This window comes from Lepidothrix coronata, unplaced genomic scaffold (assembly GCF_001604755.1).
Source record: "Lepidothrix coronata isolate B3197 unplaced genomic scaffold, Lepidothrix_coronata-1.0 Scaffold8, whole genome shotgun sequence".
Taxonomy (NCBI): Eukaryota; Metazoa; Chordata; class Aves; order Passeriformes; family Pipridae; genus Lepidothrix; species Lepidothrix coronata.
In genome coordinates, this window is record NW_016690188.1 from 11530022 (window position 1) to 11553485 (window position 23464).

The 23464-nt window shown below is 39.4% G+C and overlaps 1 protein-coding gene across 5 annotated transcripts; it reads left to right on the forward strand.

The window, feature by feature from the left end:
* Window positions 1-848: 848 nt before the first annotated feature.
* ZFAND4 (zinc finger AN1-type containing 4) lies at window positions 849-22325 on the forward strand. 5 transcript variants are annotated; one of them, XM_017803846.1, is made up of 10 exons: window positions 849-967; window positions 1652-1954; window positions 9244-9319; window positions 9421-9488; window positions 10009-10195; window positions 13913-14060; window positions 14881-16062; window positions 16672-16726; window positions 19048-19165; window positions 21423-22325. In XM_017803846.1, the coding sequence occupies exons 2-10, from the start codon at window positions 1771-1773 to the stop codon at window positions 21556-21558; spliced, it is 2154 nt and encodes a 717-aa protein (XP_017659335.1). In that variant the 5' UTR covers window positions 849-967; window positions 1652-1770; the 3' UTR covers window positions 21559-22325. The 5 variants fall into 5 exon arrangements, with proteins under 5 accessions (XP_017659335.1, XP_017659337.1, XP_017659339.1 ...); XM_017803848.1 differs by having other exon boundaries at window positions 19051-19165; XM_017803850.1 differs by having other exon boundaries at window positions 14881-15723.
* Window positions 22326-23464: the final 1139 nt, after the last annotated feature.

A 23464-nucleotide genomic window follows, 5' to 3' on the forward strand; every position in this document is an offset into this window, starting at 1 on the left:
TTAAAACCTAAATGGAAAGTAAAGTGTTTAATGTAATTAGCACTTCCTAATAGGATAAGCTTGTTTTCTCTAGACTGCGATCATCCGAGGGAAGCTCTGCTTCTGGAGACCGGCCTGCGGGAGCAGAGGCGAGCGCTGACCTTCAGGGAAGGTGCCCGAGAGCTGTTTCTGGCCCTGCCGCGGCCGGGAACGCTCCTGTCCCTGCTGGGGACACCGGCGCAGCTGCGCGCACTGCGAGTCCTCCCGCCCGTGCCGGCCGGGCCGCGCGCTGCGCTGGGACACACCGGCATTCCCCGGGAGCCTCTCGGGCCGAGCGTAAGGTGTCCGTGCTGGCGTCGCCCCTCTAGCGCTCCAGCCGGGGCGAGCCGCCGGTGCCACCGCTCCTCGGCCTTACCCGGCCCCGCTGGACTCCTTGTTCCAGGAGGCCCCGCGGCCGCCGCCGCTGTCACGGGCCCGCCGGTCGCGCTGTGGGCGTTGCACTGACTCACATGATGCTTTGGGTGGGAAGGGACCCGAAAGCCCGTCCCGTTCCACCCCCCGCCGTGGGCGGGGTTTCCCTGGAGCAGGGTGCCCGGAGCCCGGTCCAGCCCGGCCCGGAACACGCCGGCGACGGGGAAGTGCATCCGGGTCCTTCCCCGCGCACGCGCGGCCGCCCCGCGTCTTAACGACCATAACAAGCGGCCCGGCGGCGCCCGCCCCTGAGGCGCCGTGAGCCCCGCCCCTCTGGGGCGCTGATTGGTCGAGCTGCGTGAGAGCGGGCGTCCCATTGGCCCGCGGGAGGGGCCGTCACGGGGGCGGGGCAGCGCGGGGGCTGCCGGGCGGTGGCGCCTCCCGGTCCTGCCCCCCCGGCGGCGGCTCCGTCTGCGCTCCCGGTGCGCGCGTCCCGCCGGGCCCGGCCGGTCCGGCGACCTGCAGCGGGCGGGGGGCAGGAGCCGTGTCTCCCCCCGAGCGGGCCCGGCGGCGGCAGGTGAGGGGAGACCCCGCCCTCACCCGGCGGGCTCCGGGTCCTGGGGAGCGCGGCTCCCGCGGAGACCCTGCGGCGGGAGCGCCGAGCGCGACGGGGCAGAGGGGCTGTGCTCGACCCGCCCGGGTCCAGTCCCGCAGGCGCGGCGGTGTCCGTGCAGGGCAGGGAGGCCGGGGTCGTAGGCGGCGGGGCCCCGCGCCCTGCCCGGGGTGCGAGGCCGCCCCGAGACGCGGGGGCGGCGGGAGGGGGCGGCTGCTCGCCCGCCTTTGTTCGCGGCCGCTCCGCTCGGCTGCCCGGGCTCGGCCCGCCGCCCCGGTGCGACGCTGGGCCGGGCTGCCGCCTCCAACTCTGCCTTCCCCGAGCCCAGGCCAATCCCTGTTTTTGTGCCTTTTTGGAGTTTTCCTCGATCTCTGACACTGCCGAGGGCTCAGCCTTTCTCGGGAGGTGTTGGGCGTCCAGTTGTCATGTCGTTTGTGGAAACAGAAATAGCAAGGTTGCACGTGGAATGCTGACTGAAACCAGAGTCCTAAAACTACAACATCGCTAATATATTTTGTGATTATCTTGCACTACCGATGTAGTAACTTACTGTTTCAGAATAAGAATTTTATTGTTCATCAAGAATAAATTGATATTCTCTTTAACAGTTATGTTCAGATGTTAGAACTGTGTTTGTTTGCTTTATAGGTGAAAACTCCTAAAGATGAACAGCAATGCACCACACGTGTCTTCAAAGCTGACTTGGCTAGAAGTGGAATGTAGTTTCCTGACAGATCTTCTTACAAGGAAGTTGTAAATCCTTTCTAATGGCCAACAAGAAAGAGCCTCCTTTTTTCAATAAGGATAGTATGGGACCATTTCACTACAAGCTTCCTTTCTATGAAACTATGGAGCTCTTCATTGAAACACTCACAGGAACGTGCTTTGAACTGCGAGTTTCCCCCTTTGAAACAGTTATTTCTGTGAAAGCTAAAATTCAAAGACTGGAAGGTACTATTCTCTCTTATTTCAGTGTAAACTTTATCATTTTAGAGGAAGAGACGAAGTCTTGTTTTAAAAATTATAATTGCTAAAATCAAACCAGAAAACTTTAATGTCATGTTTAGTAGTATATATATAAGCTAGGTGCGGAGTTTTTATTTTAGATTTAATTGGAGTTGAGTTGTTTTTCTGTTCTTTCTTTTTCCTATAAGTTCATGGCTTAGGATTCACTGGAATTGCTGTGTTTGCTCTTCTGGTGGGTTGGTTGAGTTGTCGAGGTTATTTTATACACAATTATTAAGGTTAATCTTAAAAAGGTTATGGATTCTCTGACCTAAGTTGGTTGTTAACCAGCAGGGATATAATCTTGAGCCATGCAATATGTCTCTATTGTAACTGAGCATACTTTAAACTTGCTGCTATGCTTGTTGCTTATTAGGTTAGTCAGTTTATGGTTTTTTTATGACACTGCAGTCACAAGAGCAACTGCAGTGCAGGCAAATCCCAAAGGCAGCTTTAAGTTACAGATTTGAATTTTCTTTAGGTGAGTGATCTTTTGCTGTTAGAGGTCTGGCTAGGCAATGCTTTGTCTTAAAGTGATGAAGTTGACACATCTTGCAAAGTGAGAAGCTCCTTTAAGTTATGGGGCCAATCCTGATGCTTATGCAAGAAGAAAAGGTGTAGGTTAGTCCTCTCTTACTCCTTTCCCTCTACGCTGAGAATGATCTTGCATGAAAGAATATGATTTGAAATATTTAGATATACATATTTTAACTACTTGCAAGCATTGCATTCTCTTTTTCACTTTGGAGGGGTTAAAGATCTATAGCTGCAGAAGCTGAGAGTGTCAGAGTTGCTAACTTTAAGAAAAGGGATCCTCTCTTTCCCTAGTATACCTGTGTTTTTCATCCTTCTGTCTGCGTAAAACCCATTCTCTGAGAGATGTAATATGATGCTTTAGACTTGAATCTAAGATAACTATTCTCCTCTTATGGAAGTCTGCTCTAAGGGATGGGGGAAATAAAGGTAGCTGGCACAAATCTTAAAACACAGAAGCATCGCAACAATAGGGGTGAGTTTTTATTACTGAGATCCACATGGCAGAAGCTCCACCATGCAGGTAACTGTAGTTTACATCCATCTAGCTATAGTAGTGCAGCTGTGTGGATATGCTTTTGTTTCCTGTGGACAGGGCCATAATTAATCACAAGTCAGAGAATGTGTTAAGATGCTCCTGGAGGCTAGAGGTGAAACAAGAAAAGGAAAGGGTTTCTCTTCTCTCTGATTGAACGTAGGTGTAGGAGAGATGCACAGAATGCTAACTAAGGGTGAGTTAAAAGGTAGCAGAGGCAGTGGAGTACAGGAGTCGGCAGATTATCTGGGCAGTATCTCTGAAGGAGTGAGTTTTAAAGGATACATGAAGAGATCAGTGGGAGATGTGAAGAAGAGGAATTTGTATTTCTTGTAGTCCAAAACATGAGACTGTGAATACATGTACTGAATTATATCTGTAAGTTATTATTGTAGGTTGGGTGTGCCTAGCTTATAAAAGTATCATCATTTTCTTACTAGAACAGCTCAGTAATGAAGTTACAATATTGCTTATTCAGAATTTTGTTCACATGTTGTAGTTCATAGGATGATAAGGTAATTACGACTTAGGTGCCTGCTGTATAGAATTAATTATTAGTAAGTAAATTTCATTAAACATGGAAGATGAGTTCACTGGTGATTATCATTGAATTGCTAAAAGTCAGCTGAAATACCTTGATACTCCATAACAGAGTTAAAATATCTGTAATGTGCTTATTAATACAATTTATGGGAGACAGAGTGAAAACAAATTGATCAGCTGTGTGTGGAGGGAACAGATACGCAATAACAAATTAATTTTATGTTGCATTTGTGGTTGCTATTGCATGTAAAATAATAAACAACTTTTCAGTGATGGAGTTCCTATTATACTGCACAAATTCGAACAATAAATCACTCAGGTGGAGCAAAAATTTTAAATTTGTTGTGATTTAGCATGGGAAGGAGAAAGTTTACATCTGTTCCTGTTTCCGCTGCTGGTTTTCACTTTTTGTTATTGCATTGTGTCAACTTTCATGGGGTGTGAATCTCTCTCATTTAAGCTGCAGTTCTGGCTGGAGAATGTTTCCTAGGCTGCTGGAAGACTATCTAGGGTCCCTAGTGTGTGTATTGTCTCTGTAGACTCTTTTGGGTGCTGAGGATGATAGTGCATAAGCATACAAAAAGACACGTTTTGAAAAAATGAGCTGAGACCAGAAACCTCCAAGAAAAAAAATCTAGAATTTTATCTGAAGTTAACAAATTTGGTCAAATATTGCCAGTACCTCTAATTGTAGGAGGCTAATAATGAAATTAAAACAAGACAAATTGATCTTTGTCAACAACTGGAATCTCAATAGCTGTAGACTGTCTGCACTGTAATAAAAAAGCATAATATGTATGGCACGTTAGGAATTTTGTATACTTCAGATACTGTTTGTCATTCTTGGTGCCTATTAGCAATCTGATATGGAAGGGCTTTGTTTACACAGCTGCAGTAGACATTGATACCTTACTAAGAAAGAGCTCCATGTCTCCAGCTATCTGTTTTCAGTGGATTATAGTCAGTGAAGAATATAGGTAAAAACTTACTAATGGGTTCTAATTCATCTGAAATTTCAGTGCAAGTCTGCTCATAAGTTGAAGATAAAGCATATTTGATGTGTGTTTGGGTCAGATCCAGGCTTTTGTCCTCAAATATGTTCCATGCTAAGTAAGCACAAGATTTGTTACAGATGTTGACTTTGAAGCCCCTAGAGTAAATCACTTCTAGTCTCAGATTCACTGACTGAGCCTTTTAAAATGGTTCATTGTGGAAGAAATAGCCCCCTTTGTATCTTCTGGTGGCATAAAAGCTGGAATACACACAGCCACGCACAGTGCTGCTGGCAGTGCTACCTACTCCATTGGTTTTACTTGGTTATTTGGTTTTGAAGGCAGGATCATGTGTTGATGGACATGGATAGGATGGTATCCGAGTTTCAAGGTGGCATGAAAGACTGAGCTTTAACATATGAACAGTACTTAAAAAAGCTGGATTTCACTGAAAGTGGAAGTAGTGGGGTTTTTTAAACTGAGATCTCTTTTTACTTCCTCGGTTGCACAAGTTCTTGTAGCTGCTGGGCTGGGCAAAGTTTAGTGTTCTTCATTCAGAAACACCAATTATTACACTGGATTTTATAGACAGAACATTTAGGTAGCGTATTCCTAGTAGTGTTTAATAATTTCATCTGTTAAAGAACCGTGGATAATAACTGTAAACATGTTCGCTTGGTAGGATAGGATTGAGTCTCAAGGGAGCGGATGGGCTTTGGGGTTTGGTGATGGTATTATTGTTACTGGCTTGTGGGAATTAATTTGCATTCTTCAGTATGGAGTGTTAAGGCATTCATTTACATAGCTAGCTTTAAAATGAGAAAAAAACAACTTGGTCATGATCTGTTCAGTGAGTACTTGCAACTAAATTTTATGGTCTGTGTATGTGGAAACATCTGCCATTTTAGATGAAAATTTAGGTGTTCTCTTCTTCTTGTATTATTGCAAAGGGGAAAAACACAACCTGCTTTCAGAATACATCTTAATTTCGAATGCTTGTGTTCAGCAGGGAGTGACAGATGCAACAAAAATTTTGTTGTTGTGTGTGTGTACTTTCAATTCATCACCTGAGTTGTTATTTTACTTTGGTCTTTTTGCTGTCATTATTTTGCTGCCTATGTACAGCAGCTTCATCTTAAACAAAAGGAACTGGAAGAATGTCAAGCAAACTTCATGTGAATGTTGTAATTTCTTTCAATATTCTGTGAATTCACAGTATGTCATAATGATATTTATTACTATTTGCATTAGAGAAAATAGCTGTGCTTCTGCCAGGACTGGAGAAGTGGATTACACGAGTGTAATGAGTTTGTAACAGAGTCAGTCTTGCTTTTCTTCTGTTTACTTCTTTTCCCCTACGTATTCTATTTGATTTGTCATTTGCCTGTTTACTGTGCTGATAGATACTACGAGTTCATGAAGCATTTTTTAAGCTTGTGCCTTTTCTGAGCTGGGAAAAGACTCCTGTGAATGCAAGACCGCCCAGATCAGATGGCTGCCCAGGGCAGAATCTGGAAGGTGTAAAGTAAGGTCACCTTTGTCAGGAAATTTTGTGGACTTGTATTCAGTTAATGGAGATTTGCTCTTGTTAGTCTCTTCTTTGTCAGTCCTTCGGATGAAGAGCAGGTCAGTGCTGACTGCCATTTACACTGCCATGGTTACTGTCACGCAGGTCAGAGATGGGGAGTTTGACAATAGGAAAGCAGTCCTGCTGCTGTGAGTTATGAACCTTTGCACCTCTTGTGTAGCTAGTTTCTGAGGGAGAACAAGACTGTCAGCCCAGCCTCTCCTTAAGCAGAGGCTCCAACAATTTCAACATTGAATGAAAGATAAGTACACTCTTTTAATTTTGACTGTGAAATGTTTGGGGTGTTTTTAAACATAGTAACCTTGTACCCACAACATAAAATAAAGTTTGTTCTGAAATCTACAGGGATTTTTTTTTTCTGGGTCAGACTTGACCACATCATCTGTGGTGAGCCTACTTAGCATGCCAGAAAGAAGAGTACAGGGAGGAAGCTATTCTGATTCAGAGACAGCATAGAGTACCTGCTTCTCTCTTCTTCTCCCCTCATTTTGGTAGGTCAGATTGTCAGTGCATCTGCAGCTGTTTCAATAGATAGTCTGCAAAGTCTTCTGTCTTCCTGTAGCATCACCTGCCTAGCTCACTTCCATTTGAGCACTGAGGTGCAGCTTATTGCTGTACTTACCTCTCAGTACTGATTCAGAGCAGGCCAGTGATACTGTCATGTGCTGCTTAGGGGGAAGGGTAGTGGATGGGTATATCACAGTTCCCATTATGCAGGCAGTTTTACATGCTGATCCCATGTATAAATGTCTCCTCAAGAAATCCTTACATCAGCTGTCTCTTTTCTGGATTATAGTATGTTTTGCTGCCTGTGAAACTATAAAGCACATACCATTTCCTCCATGTATAAATACAGAATTCTAAGAAAGCAGCATGAAAGGGAATAAGTAATAAAGACGTGTCTGTTTCCAATTACAGCAGAGTATCATCTTTTCATCTGTTCATTTCATCAAAAATACATTGTCATTGTTGAATGAGCAAAAACATGTTTCACTCCAGTATTGCCAGCTGCAAGCCAGGCTTTTTAACAAATACTGTCTCAGTTTATCAAAGTAATTGGAAATTGCTCCTTGGAGGCTGCTGTAACCATAACAAGGGAAGACAGTAATGATTGTTTGTAATCAGAAGAGTGCAAAACAACACAGAAAACTTCACTGTAGACTCGCTGGCTCTTGCCAGCTTGTTTTTTTTCTTACAAGGCAGACTTAAAACATAACCTATAACCAGCTATTAAATAGCTGGGAATGTAGTAGCAATTATGTTAGTCTACTATATAAACATATTCTCCTTATAAATGTCTTGTGGACTTCAGAGGATATAAGATTCTTGTTAAATGCCCTCCAAGTGGAGTAAAGTTGTATTAATCATTCAAAAAAGGGAAGGTCTAGGTATGAGCTGTAGTGAGAAAAGGGAATTCCAATTTCTAAAGCTTAAAGAATAACAATTCCTCCAAAAGTACACTTCTCCTTCTGCCCAGGGACATCTCCTTAGCGTGTTTATTCTTCTTGAACTCCTACTTGCCTGTTTATTCTTCTTGAACTTTCACCAGAATCTGGTCTCCTTTTCTTCCTTGCTGATGATGGGTGTTCATAGCTTTGTGCCTTTACCTAGGAAGGGGCTGCTTAACTGACCTCTTGCCACAGCTTGCTGAGCATCCTTGCCAGCCTTCGGAAGCTGAGATGTTTCTGGAAACTACCTGAAGGGCTCTCATCTTTGTGTTTACCTCTTGCTAGATCTATTTTGGGAAGTTCTACTGTGTGGCATTGCCACTTGCATTTCCCTTTAAGTATCTGAACATGCAATGAATAAAAATATAAAGTTATTTTAATGTAACCTTCAGGAAAATACATTTATAGCTTTTGTTTCTTAGTCTGAGGAGTAGTGTTTAGACCTTTTTGAAAAAGTAGGTCTTGACCTCTATAGATTTTCATTTTAATTAAAATTTGTCAGGAATGTGCAGTGAAATCTTAATTACTTGGGTTTCACTAGACAAATTGAACAACTTTTTCGATGCTGGAGGGATGATTTTTTTTTTCCCAAAGACAAAAAAAGACAGCTATTCATTTTCCATTAGCCTTAATTGTATTTTTTTGATGGTCTGAGATGTCTCACCCTTTCATAATTTTCCTCATTTGTATTCTATCCAAAATTTGGAAAGTGGTAGCATCCTAGTAAAAATGTGTGAAGATCTCAGGTTGTACCAGCTTATGCTTGTTATCTTTAATGTGTATTATATTTGTATCTAAGTGAGTTGACTATGCAGGCAAAAAGCAACAAAAGTTATTTGTGTAGAAGATGGATTTTTAGTAAGGAACAAGTATTCAGTATATGTACTTTCTTTTAACAAAAAATGGCCAAGTCGTCCCAGAGCTTGAGTTAAAAATGAATATTACTGGATATTAATAAAATGTTCTGATGGCCTAAAGAGCACCCAGAACAAAAGCGTTTATATGAAGAAGTTTAATTAACGTCTGTGGTACTAAATTATATGTGTGAATTATCAGGTTCCAAACCAAGCCAGGATAAAAACACATTTGCAGTTGTCACCACTGTAATAGAGCTGCCACCAATTACCTTAATATGACTGTCTGTACTGTGGATAATACAAAATATCAGTCTGTGATTAAATTATTCAGCAGTTCTGCAGGTACAAGTTTTATCCTGTTTTTCCTGTCAGTAGACATAAAGTTCTGAGGTACAGAAAACAGGAAAAAACCTCCCTCATCTGATGACTGGAAAAAGAGGAAATATTCAATAAGCCTGAAGCAGTTGAACACTTCTGCAGACCCCTTGTTGATGCAAAACATTGAACTTTGTGTGTGAGCTAAAGCCTTCTGAAAATCTTAACTTTGTTTCTAATAACTGTTTGGGGGTTGGATATCATGACTGAAGGCTGCTCAAGTGCCTGTCCCTGTCCTGCTTCCTCTCTCCCATCTCCTGTGATGCAGTTTCAATCCACCAGCCCCACACTCTTTAAAGAATTAAAACTCCCCAGAAGCCCTTCTACCGAGCTCCAATTTGTTTGTTTGTTTGTTTTGTTTAGGTATTCCTGTCTCTCAGCAGCACTTAATTTGGAATAATACGGAACTGAAGGATGACTATTGTTTGAATGATTATAAGTAAGTATAGAATAAAACTGTATTTCTAATTAATGTTTCTAAATGACTGTTAGCATAAACAACAGAAAATGCTGTAAAAATTTATTTATTGTTATTTGCAGCATTTCAGAAGGCTGCACTCTGAAGTTAGTTCTGGCTATGCGAGGTGGACCTGTTAACACCAGAAGAGGTAGGTGTTAACTAAGTTAAAAATAGTGGTCTTTCAGTGTCTTATAACTGTAAACAGCTTCTCTTAGCTAAGCATTTTAGACAATCAGACTTAATTTCAAATTAACTGGAAAAATACTCAACAAAAGCAGAGGGATTTTTTCCCCCATCTTTTCTTTCTTAGCATACCAAGTACACTTTGTTTACTCTTAGTTTATTTGTATGTATAGAGTCATCAAGTCATAAAATCAGCAATTCTTCACTTGAAGAAAAAATGATACTGTAATGTCATTATACAAATAATTTTTAAAATATGGTTGGTAAGAATCAAGCACTGTTTCAGTCAGATGGTAAACTTGGTTATGTAGATCATCTGTATAGAAATGAAAATGGAGAAATACCCTTGATAACTTTCACTTGGGAAAAAACTCAGCATATCTTGTAGGTTGGGAATTTCTGTTAGAAACTGAGATGAGCTCTCAAAGTTGATCAAAACAATAGTAATAATGTTTTGGTTCTGTTTTGGTTTTTTGTCTTTGTAGTTCCTGTGAAAGACCCTATCAGGGAAATGGCTGAATACATGGATCCTGCTAGAGACAAGACCTGGGAGAAAGGGCCATCCAACAAACAAGTTACCTTCTTAGTATATCGAGAAGGAGATAGGTTGAATTTCTTCCGTGTGGTTGACCGGGGCGATGGCACTTTAACACCATTATCTGAGTCTTTGAGGTAAAGTTGGTTTTAATCTTTATATTATTCTTCAAAAGTGGGTTGCTGTATAATTTTCAGCTTTATTTGTTGACTTTATCAAAAGAATATCTGGAATATGCAAGAATTATTCCCTAAGGTCTATTAAATTGCTGTAACTGGGTGGCCTAGCAGCACAGTAGTGCTTTGTGGTCAGTGGTCATGCTGATGGTTCTCTTAATCACTGTGTGCATTAATATAGTGAGATAAAGCTGACCTCATACTTAAGGCAATTCTCAACATTCCAACCCTTTCTGAAAAGCAGCATTTCACAGGAGAGTCATTTTGACCATATAAGATATTAAAACCTTCAGTTAAGCACTTTCTCTTCTATCTTAAGGCATTTGTTTAGTTTTGTAAACATTTCTCTGTTCAGGGCATAATTTTTTTTCCCTATGGGTATGACTTGACCAAATGATTAGTCAGGAAGACAGTAGATTGGCAGTGCAAAATCCTGTGGGTTTTGTTTGTTGGAGTTTCTTTGTTTATTTTGGGGGGGTTTTTTGTTTGGTTGGGGGGAGAGGGTTGGCTTTGTTGTGGGATTTTTTTGGGTGGGGATGTTGCTCTATTTTTTTGTTTTGTTTTTTTTTTTAAATGTACTAAAGTAATTGCTGATAGAGCTAGCCTTTGGATGTAATTAGGACTCAGGTTAGCTATTGCTGACCTGTTTCAATCACTGTCAGAATCAAAGTGCTGTTATCATCAGAAGAGCAAGTATGGCACTTAACCTACTACATTGTAGTGAACAGTTTAGTAGTCTTTTTCTAAAGCTATCAAAATTGGTAATATCTATTAAAAATTATTACATTCTGTTTTTATCCTGCAGCTTTTGGGTAGGGTTTTTTTATCCCCTCAAGGACTTAATAGTTGTACAACTGTGAGGAAAGTAGTCCCTATTCTGGAACTAGCTGCGTTTTCTCCAAGGCTAAGGCTTGTGCTGTTTTAAGTGACTATTCTTGTTTCTGTTTGCAAAGCGAAAGCAAGAGCTTTGTGCTGGGTTTATATTCAGTGTGTTTGTATTCAGTGATACTAATTGTATAAACTTCTATAAAAGATCTGTACTAAAAAGTACTGACTGAATGAAATATCAAAGTTGAATTCCCACATTCTTATATAGAGTAGAAAGACCTAGTGTTTGATATACAATTACTAGAGAGAAGGAAAAGACACAAATATTTTTGATCTGTGATCTTTAGGCCCCTGCACTCTTTCACTAAATAGCCACATATGGTATTGTGTGTAGGTCTGAAGTAGGTTAAACCAAGCGTGATTGGTAAGAACTGACAACTTTGCTGCTGCTTTGGGCTAGATACACTTCTGCAAAGAGCAATCCAGTGTAATTCTTGTTCTCACTGATACCCTGCCTATTACCACATCGTTCCTGTTTAACCTTTTGACTCCAACGAACATCCAAACCAATCCAAAAAGCTGGGACTGTGGATGCTGTACTGTGAGTTATTGCAAGGAGTTGTCATAAGGAGCTCGAACTTTCATTTTTGAGTAGAATGGGCTCCCTGGTATCCACCTACATGTTCAAATCCTTGTGTGTATGTGTGTTGAAATGGAAAAAGTAGCAAAGGGAGGAGAGAATGGGAACAAATCAGACCTTTTCACGTGATCTTTATAGGGGAAGACTGTGAATCACTCTGAATACTAGTGTTTTCCACACTGACAGTTAAATGTGTTTCTGTGTGTGGGTTTACTGATGACTGAGCATTTTGAGGCACTTGTTTATCAGCTTTTCTCACTCTGTGTGTGTGTGTGTGGAGCAGGATTCAATGACTGAAATTTAGAAATGAGACATTGGTTTCAGTGTTGTTTTATAGGTCTCCAGATAATTTTATTTTATCTGTGGTTGAGTTAATGGTTAAAACTTGACAAAATGTAAATGCATACAATGATCATTGTCTCTGGATTAAAAGAAGAGTGTTGAAGTTCTAGTGGAGGATGGGCAGACACTGGTGCCAAAAGGGTTTCAGCAAGGTAATAATTTTTGAGACATGCATTTTAAAAGCAAGAGTTCAGGAATGTTGACACCTATGGACAAAGTAAATTTAAAATTTACTCATTGGAAAATAGGCTGAAAGTATCATGAAGATCAAAATTCCCTGTCCAACTTTTATAATTTTACAATACATTAAAGCAAACAATCCTTGTGTTACTTCCTTTTTTTTTTTTTTTTTAGTATTTTTGGCCCCTGCTTAGTCAGAAAATTAAAAAGAAAAGGATAACTATTATTTTTGCATTTTAAAAAAGGCAACAAACAAACAAACCAAAAAAAAACCAAACAAACATGAGACATACCACTTTACTTCCTATCCTTACCTTGAAGGAAGGGAAGTTCAACAAATTATTTTGAGTTGGTGACTCAAATCTTTGAGAATTAAAATTTTGAAATTATTTTTTTTAGTGTTGGGTTTTTACCAGGAGAGGTATGTAATATGCAGGCTGACTGTCCCCATATGGAACCATTCAGGTCTTGGTAAGAATTGACTGTCTATTTTGCTGACTCTTGCTTTGAATTTGCTGCCATCTTGCTCTTCATAATGTCTCCCAGCTGTGCTGCCTTTGGAATTTTGCTACATCTTAGGGAAATGGATTTGGAGAGTCAGTGCAAAAAATACTGGCTCTTGACTAAGGGCAGCAGAATATTTCCAAGAATCAGGTAAGATGCCAGCTCTAATTAGTGATTTTTTTTTTTTTTGTACCGACTTTCTCGTGACCTTTAGTTCTTCCTTCATCTTTTTTGAGACTAGAAATTTGAGTTAAATCTACTAAGACATTTGTATGAACACAGGGGAATTGCCTGATTGTCATGATTTCTGGATGCTGACAGCCTAATGGAAGAACTAAAACACTCTTTAAAATGTACTACATACAATGTTTAAAATTTATCAATTTGTAATGAATTGGACACTGCTAATGGTTCTTCCATTTCACTGTCAAATGTTGAAATGTTAGTGATAATGCTTTATTGCTTCATAGGAAGAACAAGTTAGATGCTAATTTTAAAGCATTGAGGTTTTGCAGTCTTTTAGAATGCAGAATGGAAGAAGGAAATGTCGTGCTATAAACTTCCGGTGGCTACTGAGTTAAAATATTTTGTCTTGGGATTAGCAGTTCTAATCTATTTATTTTTTTCCAAATGTGAGACTCTTTGGAAACCTAAACTGATCTTTTTCTTTTTTTTTTTCTTTTTTTTTATATTTTGAAAAGGAGAAATAGAATATCACATTCACACGGGTGACCCCTCCATTTCCATTTATGGTGAGAACACCCCTCAGGATGGATAGAAATTTGGACTTTTCCTTCCATGCCAGTGTCTGGTTAATTGGAAAACTGATCAGCTTGTTGTCTGAGTCACACACTTAACAGCTTTGGCATATCTTCAGGAGACATTTGTGGAACTGGATATCCCCTCTGTGGGGAAAATATATAGTGAGTGTGAACCAACTGTATATGATATAACAACTTCCCAGAAGCGTGGCGATGTTCAGATTTCGGCAACATCACTTTGCTCTTACAAGGGATGCTTATGTGGATAAATGGATTTGAAATGTCTTTGCATACAGTTTTACATAATGCTTTGTCAACAGATCAACTACGGATATGACTTCCTAGTTGTGAGAATACTCTACATTGAAAACATAATTAAATTACTTGATTAGATGGTGAATACAAACTTTCTTTTATTTTCAGCAGTGGTTCAGTTTATAATTTATATGCTGATGATGAAGATGAGACAGAGGCATCACCTTCTGGGCAACAGATTATTGAGAATTCAATTACTATGAATAAAATGAAACTGCTCAAGGCAAAGATGGAGAACATGAATCTGAGTAAAAAGGTGAAATTATGATTTCAGTTTTTCTGTCATAAAATAGCTAGGGCTTTCCTTGTGCTGGCTTTTCTAAAAAGCAGATCAGATACTTTGCTGTCTTGGGAAGTGAAGTTATCAAGGATTTCTCATCAGTTATGTAAATACTGTTGTATAAACATTCTGCGAAGGGGTGTTGGTTTTCCTTGGATCTGTCTGTCCTAATTGAAAGAATTCACTACTGGTCCTGGATTTATTTGCATGGGTAGGCTTTTTGGGTGGGTGGGTTTTTGAGGTTTTGTTTGTTTGGGGGTTTTTTCTTCCAGTACTTCAAGTAAGCATTGTTTTGCAGTACTGCTGTGGTAAAAGTCAATGTTTCTCCTAAATTAAACTTCACTAGAAATACTGTAACTTAAAAAACCCATAAAGTGAAATTCAAGAGTGAGATTACCTTGAAGATAAAACATCACACTGGTGTTCATGAGTGACTAAGTTACCTAGATTATACTTTCTTTCATTTTTTTGTTGCGTTTGAGGCCTGAAGTTCTTCTGGATAACTTTGATGGCATTCTGGCTTCCCTTTCCTATTTCTCTGACATAAGACCTATTTACTGAAAAGCATTTTCTGATTATAATCTTTTATTTTAATATTCAGATGTTGGGGTGAAGTCTTGATGGCTAGTAACATATGACGGAGTAGAAGGAATGATTTGGTCCTTTCTGGCCTTACGCTGTCTGAATTCCTCGGAATATGTTCTCAGTCACGTCATTGAATGCAATTGGAATTCAAATACTAATTGTTGTTCTATCTGTGTTTTTTTTTTGTTGTTGTTGGTTTGGTTTTTAATAGCCTAAGAAAACTGTCAAGGTGAAACCTCGTCCTCCAATAACTCCTCGACCATCTAGTGGCTCAGTGGCTGCTGCTCGTCACCGCTTTTTACGAGTGCTCCCCCATATCGGACAGTCGTGCCTACCTCCTCCTGGGAATTTGCATCCGTCGGAGTCTTCCCAAAACGCACTTTCAGCATTGGCTACTTTGGCCACTGCTGGCAGAACAATGCCATCCACAGCTAATCACTTCCTTAAGGAAGATGACACTTGGCAGAGCAACTCTTGGTCTCAGCCAGTTGGTAGCATCAGGTTACCACCGAAAATATCTCGTGTCGAACTAGAAAATGCAAAACTACCTATAAATAGTGTTCTGACTCCTGTTTCATCCCTGCCTGTGAATTCAGAAAAAGCATCTGAAAATGTGACCTCAGCAAGTGAGGAGGATGCTCTTTTATTTCCAAATCTAACAAATGGAGAACTGTATGGAACAGAAGAAGAACACCTACCTGAATCCGATGCTTTTGCTTTTTTAACAGAAGGAAGCACCGCTGAACAGTGTAGTGAGATATATGATATGGGAAAAGTGAACCCAGAGCTTGAGCTGCCTGATGGAGACAAAGAGTCTAAGGTTGTAGAGCAGCATAGAAAACCTATTGGCAAAGTGCTGAGCACTGCAGCAATGGAGACTGGTCTTCTCCGTACTCGTGAATTAAGTCCTCAGAAAAATCTGCTTTTGTCACCCCTTCGGTATTCGGCGCAAGCGGCATGTCACAGTTCTCTGAAACCACAAGCACAACCCAGATGCTTCGAGGCTGGTAACTTGAGATCTGCAGCCTCCCCAAATGTGCTTCAATCGTTGGAAGTACGTAGCATAGCAGACTCCTCTTTTCCTAGGACTGCTAGATTTTGTAGTGTGAAAGTAGAGTCACTTGGAAAAAGACCTGATGTAATTTCTAAAGCAGAGGATAGGGACATTACAGATGTGGCTAGCAAGGCATCCAAAGAATCTGTGAGTTCTGTAAGTAACTTAGGATTTCTGGCTTCGCTGGCCCGAAGCACAAACAGGGAAAGTTTACAGAGTTCCTGTGGTACAGGCAGGTTTCGGACTTCTGGTATTGTACTACCTACAAACCTGCAACATTTTCAGGAAGAAAGCTTTAGGAAAACTGCTCCTCCAAATGAACCTGCTGAATATATTCTAGTGAGTATTAATGCATCCAGAGAAATCGAAGTTTTCCTGTCTTTTCTGATACTGGTATTACAAAACTACTCCGTGTGTATGTATGTGTCTTGTCAGGAAAGGCAGATGGGGGGAGCGGGAGATGTGTTTAAATCCCTGATTTGTCTTTAACTGTTTTCTGAATTTCTGTTGGTATCTTAACTGCCTTATCTAAACAGGTCCTAGAAGTAATTTTTCATAGATTAAAGTGTTTGTTCAGTTCACAACTGAAATTGTTAGTTATTGTAATGGTAGAATAATGAATGTCTGTGTTAGAAGTGCCATCTGACTTCTGCTGCTCACCGATTGTCATTGATTCCAAAGTGTGCCCTGTGACTGGCACCATATGTGCCAAGCTTCAGCTCTAATGTGCTTTGTTGTTTTGAAGTGTGGGGAGGTTTATTATATAGTCGTTTAGGGTAAAGCTTTATATTGCAGAATTTTAACTTAATCTGCAGAAGTTGTCTTGGACTCTTCGTAGGTACATTGATTGATAAAACATTGATATCAAATAAGCCGATACCACACTGCCTAAGTTTTCATTTAATTTCCATCTGCTAGTAATTTCCTTGTGGAAATTTTTTTTTTTAGTCTGCGCACGGGCTTGGAATGAATGGAAGTATGGCAGCTGTAGGGAAAAGAGTAGGTAAGTAACTTACACAATAATTAAAGATGACTCTTTAATCTTTCCTGGTATATCACACATAGACAGGACAAAAATAATTTATCTTTGTAAGGCATGTGGCTTTTAGAGTCCTTGTTTTGCACGTCAATAACATGACTAAACTTTTAATATTTTTAAGCAATTCTTTAAAATACAGATGGCATCCAGATCTTAAGTTGACATAACTGCTTTTTTTTGTCATAAACTTTTTTAATACGTCATGAATCCTGCATGTCGTCTGTAGATATAAACATGACTTTTCTGTGCTGAAGTTTCCAAATGATCAGTTCTGTGAATAATTCTGAGTCTACTAAAATTGGAGCCAAATTTATCAGTAGCATTGTCTTTAGCACTACAGTCTGAGCAAAAGAAAAGCGGGGAGGAAGCAATAAGGGCATGGATGCTGAAGAACATTGATATAGTGCAGATTTTTCACTATTTTTTGTACTGATCATCATTCTTTCCCTCCTAATCTTGGTAACTATGGAATGCTTAATGCTTGACATCTACTGAAAATGAATGTGTTATGCCTAGATATTAATTTCTTATGTGATTAATTCTCCTGGGAGGAAAGGAGTTGTCTAGATTAAAACTTTTAATTTTAAAACTGTTTTTACAACTCTTCAGACAGTGAGCTAAAGATTTTCAGCACATTTAATTTTTCTTCTTCACATCTTTGACTTGCAGCTTACAGGTTTTCTTTACTTTCTGTATGACCTTAGGAAGAGGCAGGCATGTATTCCAGGATTTTAAGATCTAGATATAGAGAATGAGCTAGAAAATAGATGTTCAAATAGCAACTGCAATAGGAAAAATTATGTAGTTGTAGTGTGGGAGAAAAAGCTGCTAAAGTAGCGGATTCTACCTTTGTTTCACAACTGGGGTGCAGCTTTCACTTGTCAGACAATTAATAAACAGGTCTGTCCTTAACTACTCCTTGGTAACAGAGGTGATACCCTAAGAGCCATGTCTGCATGATGGGAAAGCCTACTAACATCAGCATCATTCTGGATAGAACTATGAAGAAGTCACTCCTCTGATGTATCTTATGTCAGACAAAAGATACTAGACATGAGAAAGACCAAGTTGGTGTCATCATATCATGCAGGCTTTTGAGAGAGACATGTCTGTTGTGTAACTGGCTGAGAGACAGAATCAGTTTTCAGTGTAGTTGCTGTAGGGACCGTAAATGTGAGGGCAGGTGTGTTGTTTTTTATGGTCCACAGGGCCATCTGTCTTCAAGCTCTGTCTCTTCCACAAACTGGGCTAACTGAAATAGTGTACTTTTAGATGATGAAGTTGTTAGCGTGGGCAAACACTACTTGGAAGTTTTGATGCTAGGAAGCAGTGGAGTGGGAGAGGATGGTAGTGATGACTGCAGTGTGTAGTGATTGCCTGGTGCTGCTGTTGAATGTAGCCTGCTGTATCTCAGCTAAGATGTGACTTACGTTGGCATTAAAAGTGTCCTGGACAAAAAAATACTTCTGAACTCATGAGATCACTTTTTGGGAACATCCTGACAATAAAATGGTACAAACACTGAAAGAATGTTTGAGAGGGATGCATTGCTCACTTTCGCTGTCCCAGCATGTGGGAAATACGCATAAGCAAGTTGTGGACAAAGAGCTTACTCTTACAGAGGGAAGGAAGATGCCTTTTCTTTACATGCTTTCCAGTTAATAAAGCAACGGCCAAGAATTACAGGGCAAAAAGTAAAAGTAAAGTAAATTTTAAAGTATAGAAATTTTACAAATAATCTGCAAAGTGGCTAATGTAACCATATAGCTAAATAGAGGCCTGTAGTCTAATACTATAGTTTGTTGCAATTACGGAGTACCAGCAAGATTTTAAAATGTTGCAGTACTTCTTTGGCAGACTACTACACTGAATATACTAGATGCTACTGGAATGCCCAATTGATTCTTTGTAAAGCCATTGTGTGCAGTGGTTTTCCCAATCACACTACATATGTTCATTTTGCATTTGGGAAGACCATTATGAGATGTGTTTCTTAATTTCTTTTGTAACTTCCTGCTTATGTGAGCTTTTAACAGGTGTTAAAAATAACAGTTCTAGGTCCCACATTGTGATGCCTCTTCCAAAGGTGTTCATAGGCTTGAGGTGTGTTTTTTTTCTTTTGACTTTCAGGTTGGTTTTTTTTCCCCTCTCTGTTTAGGCTTTGGGGTTCCCACCTGAAGTATTCTAAGAAATGTAAAACGAATTTGGGTTTCAAAAGATAACATTTAACTAGTCTGTGAATAAGTTAAAATAAAATGTCTTTGATGTCTTTCTACTTCTGAAAGCAGGTGAAGCAACCCATCTTCCACCTGTGAATGGCTTAATTCAAGCAAAAAAGAAAATTACAAAGCACTGCTTTCTTTGTGGCAAGAAAACTGGATTGGCAACCAGCTATGAGTGCAGGTAGGCTGAGCATATAACCAGCTGTTACTCAAAATTGATAGCTGAGTTAACCAAAAAGTTTTCTTTGCTGCATGGTATTCCTTAAGCATGGAAGATTAAAAGGCAACCTTCAAAAAGGTTGGATTTCTCAGTTCAGCAAAACTGCAGGAATTAAAACTCAGGAATGTTGTACCTGTTCTGCTTTTGAGGTGTATGTTCTTCCAGGAAGATCAAGAAATGAAAGGTATCAGAATGGAAGATGTCAGGAAACAAAAACACGATAACAAAAAAAGAACAATGACATTTTGTACTGGTGTGAGTAGAACTTGCTAAAGGTACATGTTCTGTGAAGTTTCTTGGCAATAATTATATGATTAACAACTTGAGGAAAAACTGGTTTCGTTAGAACTGGTTTTTCAGAAAATCTCAGATGTGATTCTATTGCAACACATTTTCACAGATTGTGAATTTATACAAATTTGTATTCAAGAAACTTTTTATTTTACGTGTGTTCTGTTTCTTGCAAGACTTCAGTCACCTTTGAGCCTGTAGAGCATTTCAAAAGCAGAACATCAGAGTGCTGGTCCCCCAAATCATGACTTGCAAACAACACTATGAGACCTGGTGCTTGGTGGTGATCATGAGGAACTTAAAAAAAACAAACAAACAAAAACCAAACCCAAAACAAAAAACCAAACAAAACCTGAACAAAAAACAAACAAATGAAAACCACTAAAAACCCAAACAAACAAAACCCCAAACCAAAACCAAACAAATGAAAACACAAAACCCCCAAACAAGCAAATAAAACCCAAGAAAGCAAACCACCAAAAAAACACCTGCTTTTTCTGTTCATCTTGGTTATCCAAGAGTTTTCTCCCACAGGATACTTTTTTCTCAGTATTGTTTCCCATGAGCTAATCAAGGCTGGAGGCTAATTAACTGTGAGGGTTGCATTTAGAGCTAATCTTGGTCCCTGCCAGTCAACAGCCAAATGAACAAGACTTCAGCCACTGGAGAATTGTATAGGAGAGTTTAGGGTGAGGAATTGCTTCCCTACTGACTCTTCAGTTTTTGATTTTGTAACAGTTTTGGACACTGCACACTCCCTGCTGAATGAATAGCTGCAAGCTCTTCTAAAAGTAACTAAGCAGCTTGCTTAAGATAAAAAATAAAGGGGAGAAATTGCACATCTCCAAAAATAGTATTTGGTTTGCTTTCAGAAGGAGTAACCATATGATCTTTTACTAAAAAAGGAACATGAACCAAATAGAGAGTACATTCATATGAGAGAAGTGGTGATTATGGGACCAAGAACCAAAGAAAAGCAAATTTACTACTAGACACACAAAACCACTGGAACAATAGCTGAAGAGTTTATTATGAGCCCAGATAAACAGATAAATAAATACAGGGTTACAGTCTAATAGTGAGACAGTAAGTTGGATGGGTAATGCTTAATCAATTTCAAGAGAATTATGATTTTGAATGATGTCATTCTTTTACTGTCAGAAAGCATTTCTATTGAATAATTAGGCTATCAGGACACTAATATCAGTCTCCACTTAAAGCACTTGTCCAGATCAGATACGATATCTTTTCTCCTGTTAGGGGTCTTAGCTGCTGAACTGTAAGTTTGAAGGCAAAAAACGTAATCTTAACTCATCGAAATTGCAGCTGATATTGGATAGATGCACCGTTTTCCAGTCATATAGGAAGTTATGTTCCCTATAGTTAGTCTGTCTGATGTCTTTACAGCTGCATAAATCTGTATTTATTAATCTTAAATGACTAATCTGAGTTTATGCCAGGCAGAAGTTGTGCCGAACTAAACAACTCTTTTGATGGTGTGAATGATGTGGTGGCTTTGAATTGAAATGTGTTACATGGATTTCACCTGATGCCATTATTTTAGTTCCATGGTTTTGTCCTCTGAATTACACCTACTGATGTTGTGTGAGGTCTTTAAAAAAGAAAGAAAGTAAAACAAAGCTCATAATTCTTAATTTATAAGTGTGTTTGATCCTTGCTAGCTGGTTTCAGGAGTACTGATCTTGCTTAGCTTACCAGTTGAAGAGACTGTTGGGTCAAAACTGCAACATTCAGTTAGAAAAATGTTGTTTTGTTTTGTTTACCCCACCAGTTAGTGTTATCAGACAAGAATGTTAAGAATCCAAACAGCTATGTCAAATAACACATGATTAAGCAAAAGCTCTCCCAGCACATCAGAGCATTAAAAGCTTCTAAAAGCTTCTTGTAACTTCTAATATTTCTTCAGATGTGGAAACAACTTCTGTGCAACGCACCGCTATGCAGAGACCCACACCTGCACCTACGACTATAAGAGTGCAGGGCGAAGGTATTTGCAGGAAACCAATCCCATCGTTAGTGCACCAAAGCTTCCCAAAATCTGACATGGTTGTGCTGCATGTGGCCATTCTGCTGTTGAAGAATTGTATTGAATTGAGAGAAGCACTTGCTTTAAACTGCATAATTTTGCCATGCTCCATATTTGAAGATTTGCCAAGTAACAAAAGCACACGAGGATGCATCCTGTCGAAGAATAATGTGAACACTACTGCAGTTAAGACTTTTCTTCTTGAGTGAATGAAAGGTTAAAAACTAGTTTCTAAAAATTTACACTATGATTAACTGTTACTGCACGTGTTGTGTTTTATATTTGGAAAAGCTATTTCACTAGACAAGTCTTTAAAGATGCACTTTACTAACTTTACTGTATAACCAGAGTTGAGGGGGTGTTGTAATGAGGGTGTCATGTAATGTCTTCTGTACTCTTGCGTTTTTGTCCATTAAGTTATTTCACTAGAAAGATCCTCCTCCTTCCCCTTTCTTCAAACAGCCTGTTTTGAGCTTTTTAAGGGGATAGTGTGTTCAGCCCCTCTGTTTCATTCTGATTGGAATTCATACATTGTGTGTCCATTCTGAAAATTACATATCATCTTAATCACATTTTCTTAAAATAATACTGTTTATATGACAAGTTTGTTTCTAAATAGAAGGTTCCCTGTTTGTTGCCATTAAATATAAGAAACAACTTATTTTAACTTTTTTTGTAATCCTAGATTTTTTTAAGACTTCACAACTTGGTTTGTTAAGATGTTGAATGCTGTTACTGGAAGAAATTCTAATAAATATTAAATTTTATTTTGGTTTATGTGTTCTAAATGCACAAAATAACTTGTCTCATACAGCATGTTCCTAAATTGAAAGTTGGGCTCTGTTGGGAGCATATATATATTTAATTTTTTTTTCCACAAGCACTGGCTCATATCTGTTCGTGCTGAAGAAGAATTCCCACCAACTTCATTAGGAATAGTGTGACCAACACTGTGTGCTTTTAAACAAACCTCCTGAAGTCTTACTTTCCTGAAGTACTAGCAAAGGCAGAATGGATGTTCAATAAATGGTAGATGTTCACCTTTCTCCCCTCCAGCTGATACTGTGTAAGGGCAGTTCAGTAAATGCATTAAACACCTCTAATGATCATGCAGCTACTGCAGAAAGTGATGTTGGAAGAATATACTTACTAGAAAACTTTCCTAATTCATTCCGTTAATGCTTCTGAAATATTTTTATGTAAGTTGCATTAAGTGTTCCAGTATAAAGAGATTAATAAAAACCTACAACAAACCACTAAAACAAAAGAAATCCCCCCACGTTGTATCGAATGTCCTGGTCCCTGTCTTATCAAAGTCCTCAGATACTTAGTTGGTTATGGTATTAAAATGGTCTATGCTGCACTCAAACAATAGCAGCTTATGAGATTGAAAATCAAAAGTTGGTCCAAAAAAGACACTCACTGAAAGAGGGAGAAGTAACTTGAAGAATCTCACCCTTGGAGGAAATCCATTTCATGTAGTCTACTTGAAACTTCTTAAACCTGAAGTTCTCATGGAGTGACGAGCTTGGAAAAAATGTTTGCAGTCATCCTTCTGGGCAGTGATAAGATAAAAATGTAGTTCTGTGTGTGTGACCTTCAGGCTTATTGTTACTGGAGAAGGTTGCATATGGTATGAAGAACATGTTACTGAGCTGTGCTAGGTACCATGAACATGCCTGTAGTTTTTATTTCCTCTCCAGCATGGGACAGTACTTGATGCTGAAGGAAAAGAATAAGGAGCATGACAAATGTGCTAGTGATTTCCCAACAATTACTTGCATGCAGCTCAGAAACTTTCTGAAGACAGAGGCATTGCTGGTTTTGAAGGTACAGTAGAGATCTGGTAAGAAGTAGAATTAAAAAATATCATCTGTCATCACTTAGTCTGATTTTGCATAAGTATAATTGTCAGGAAACTG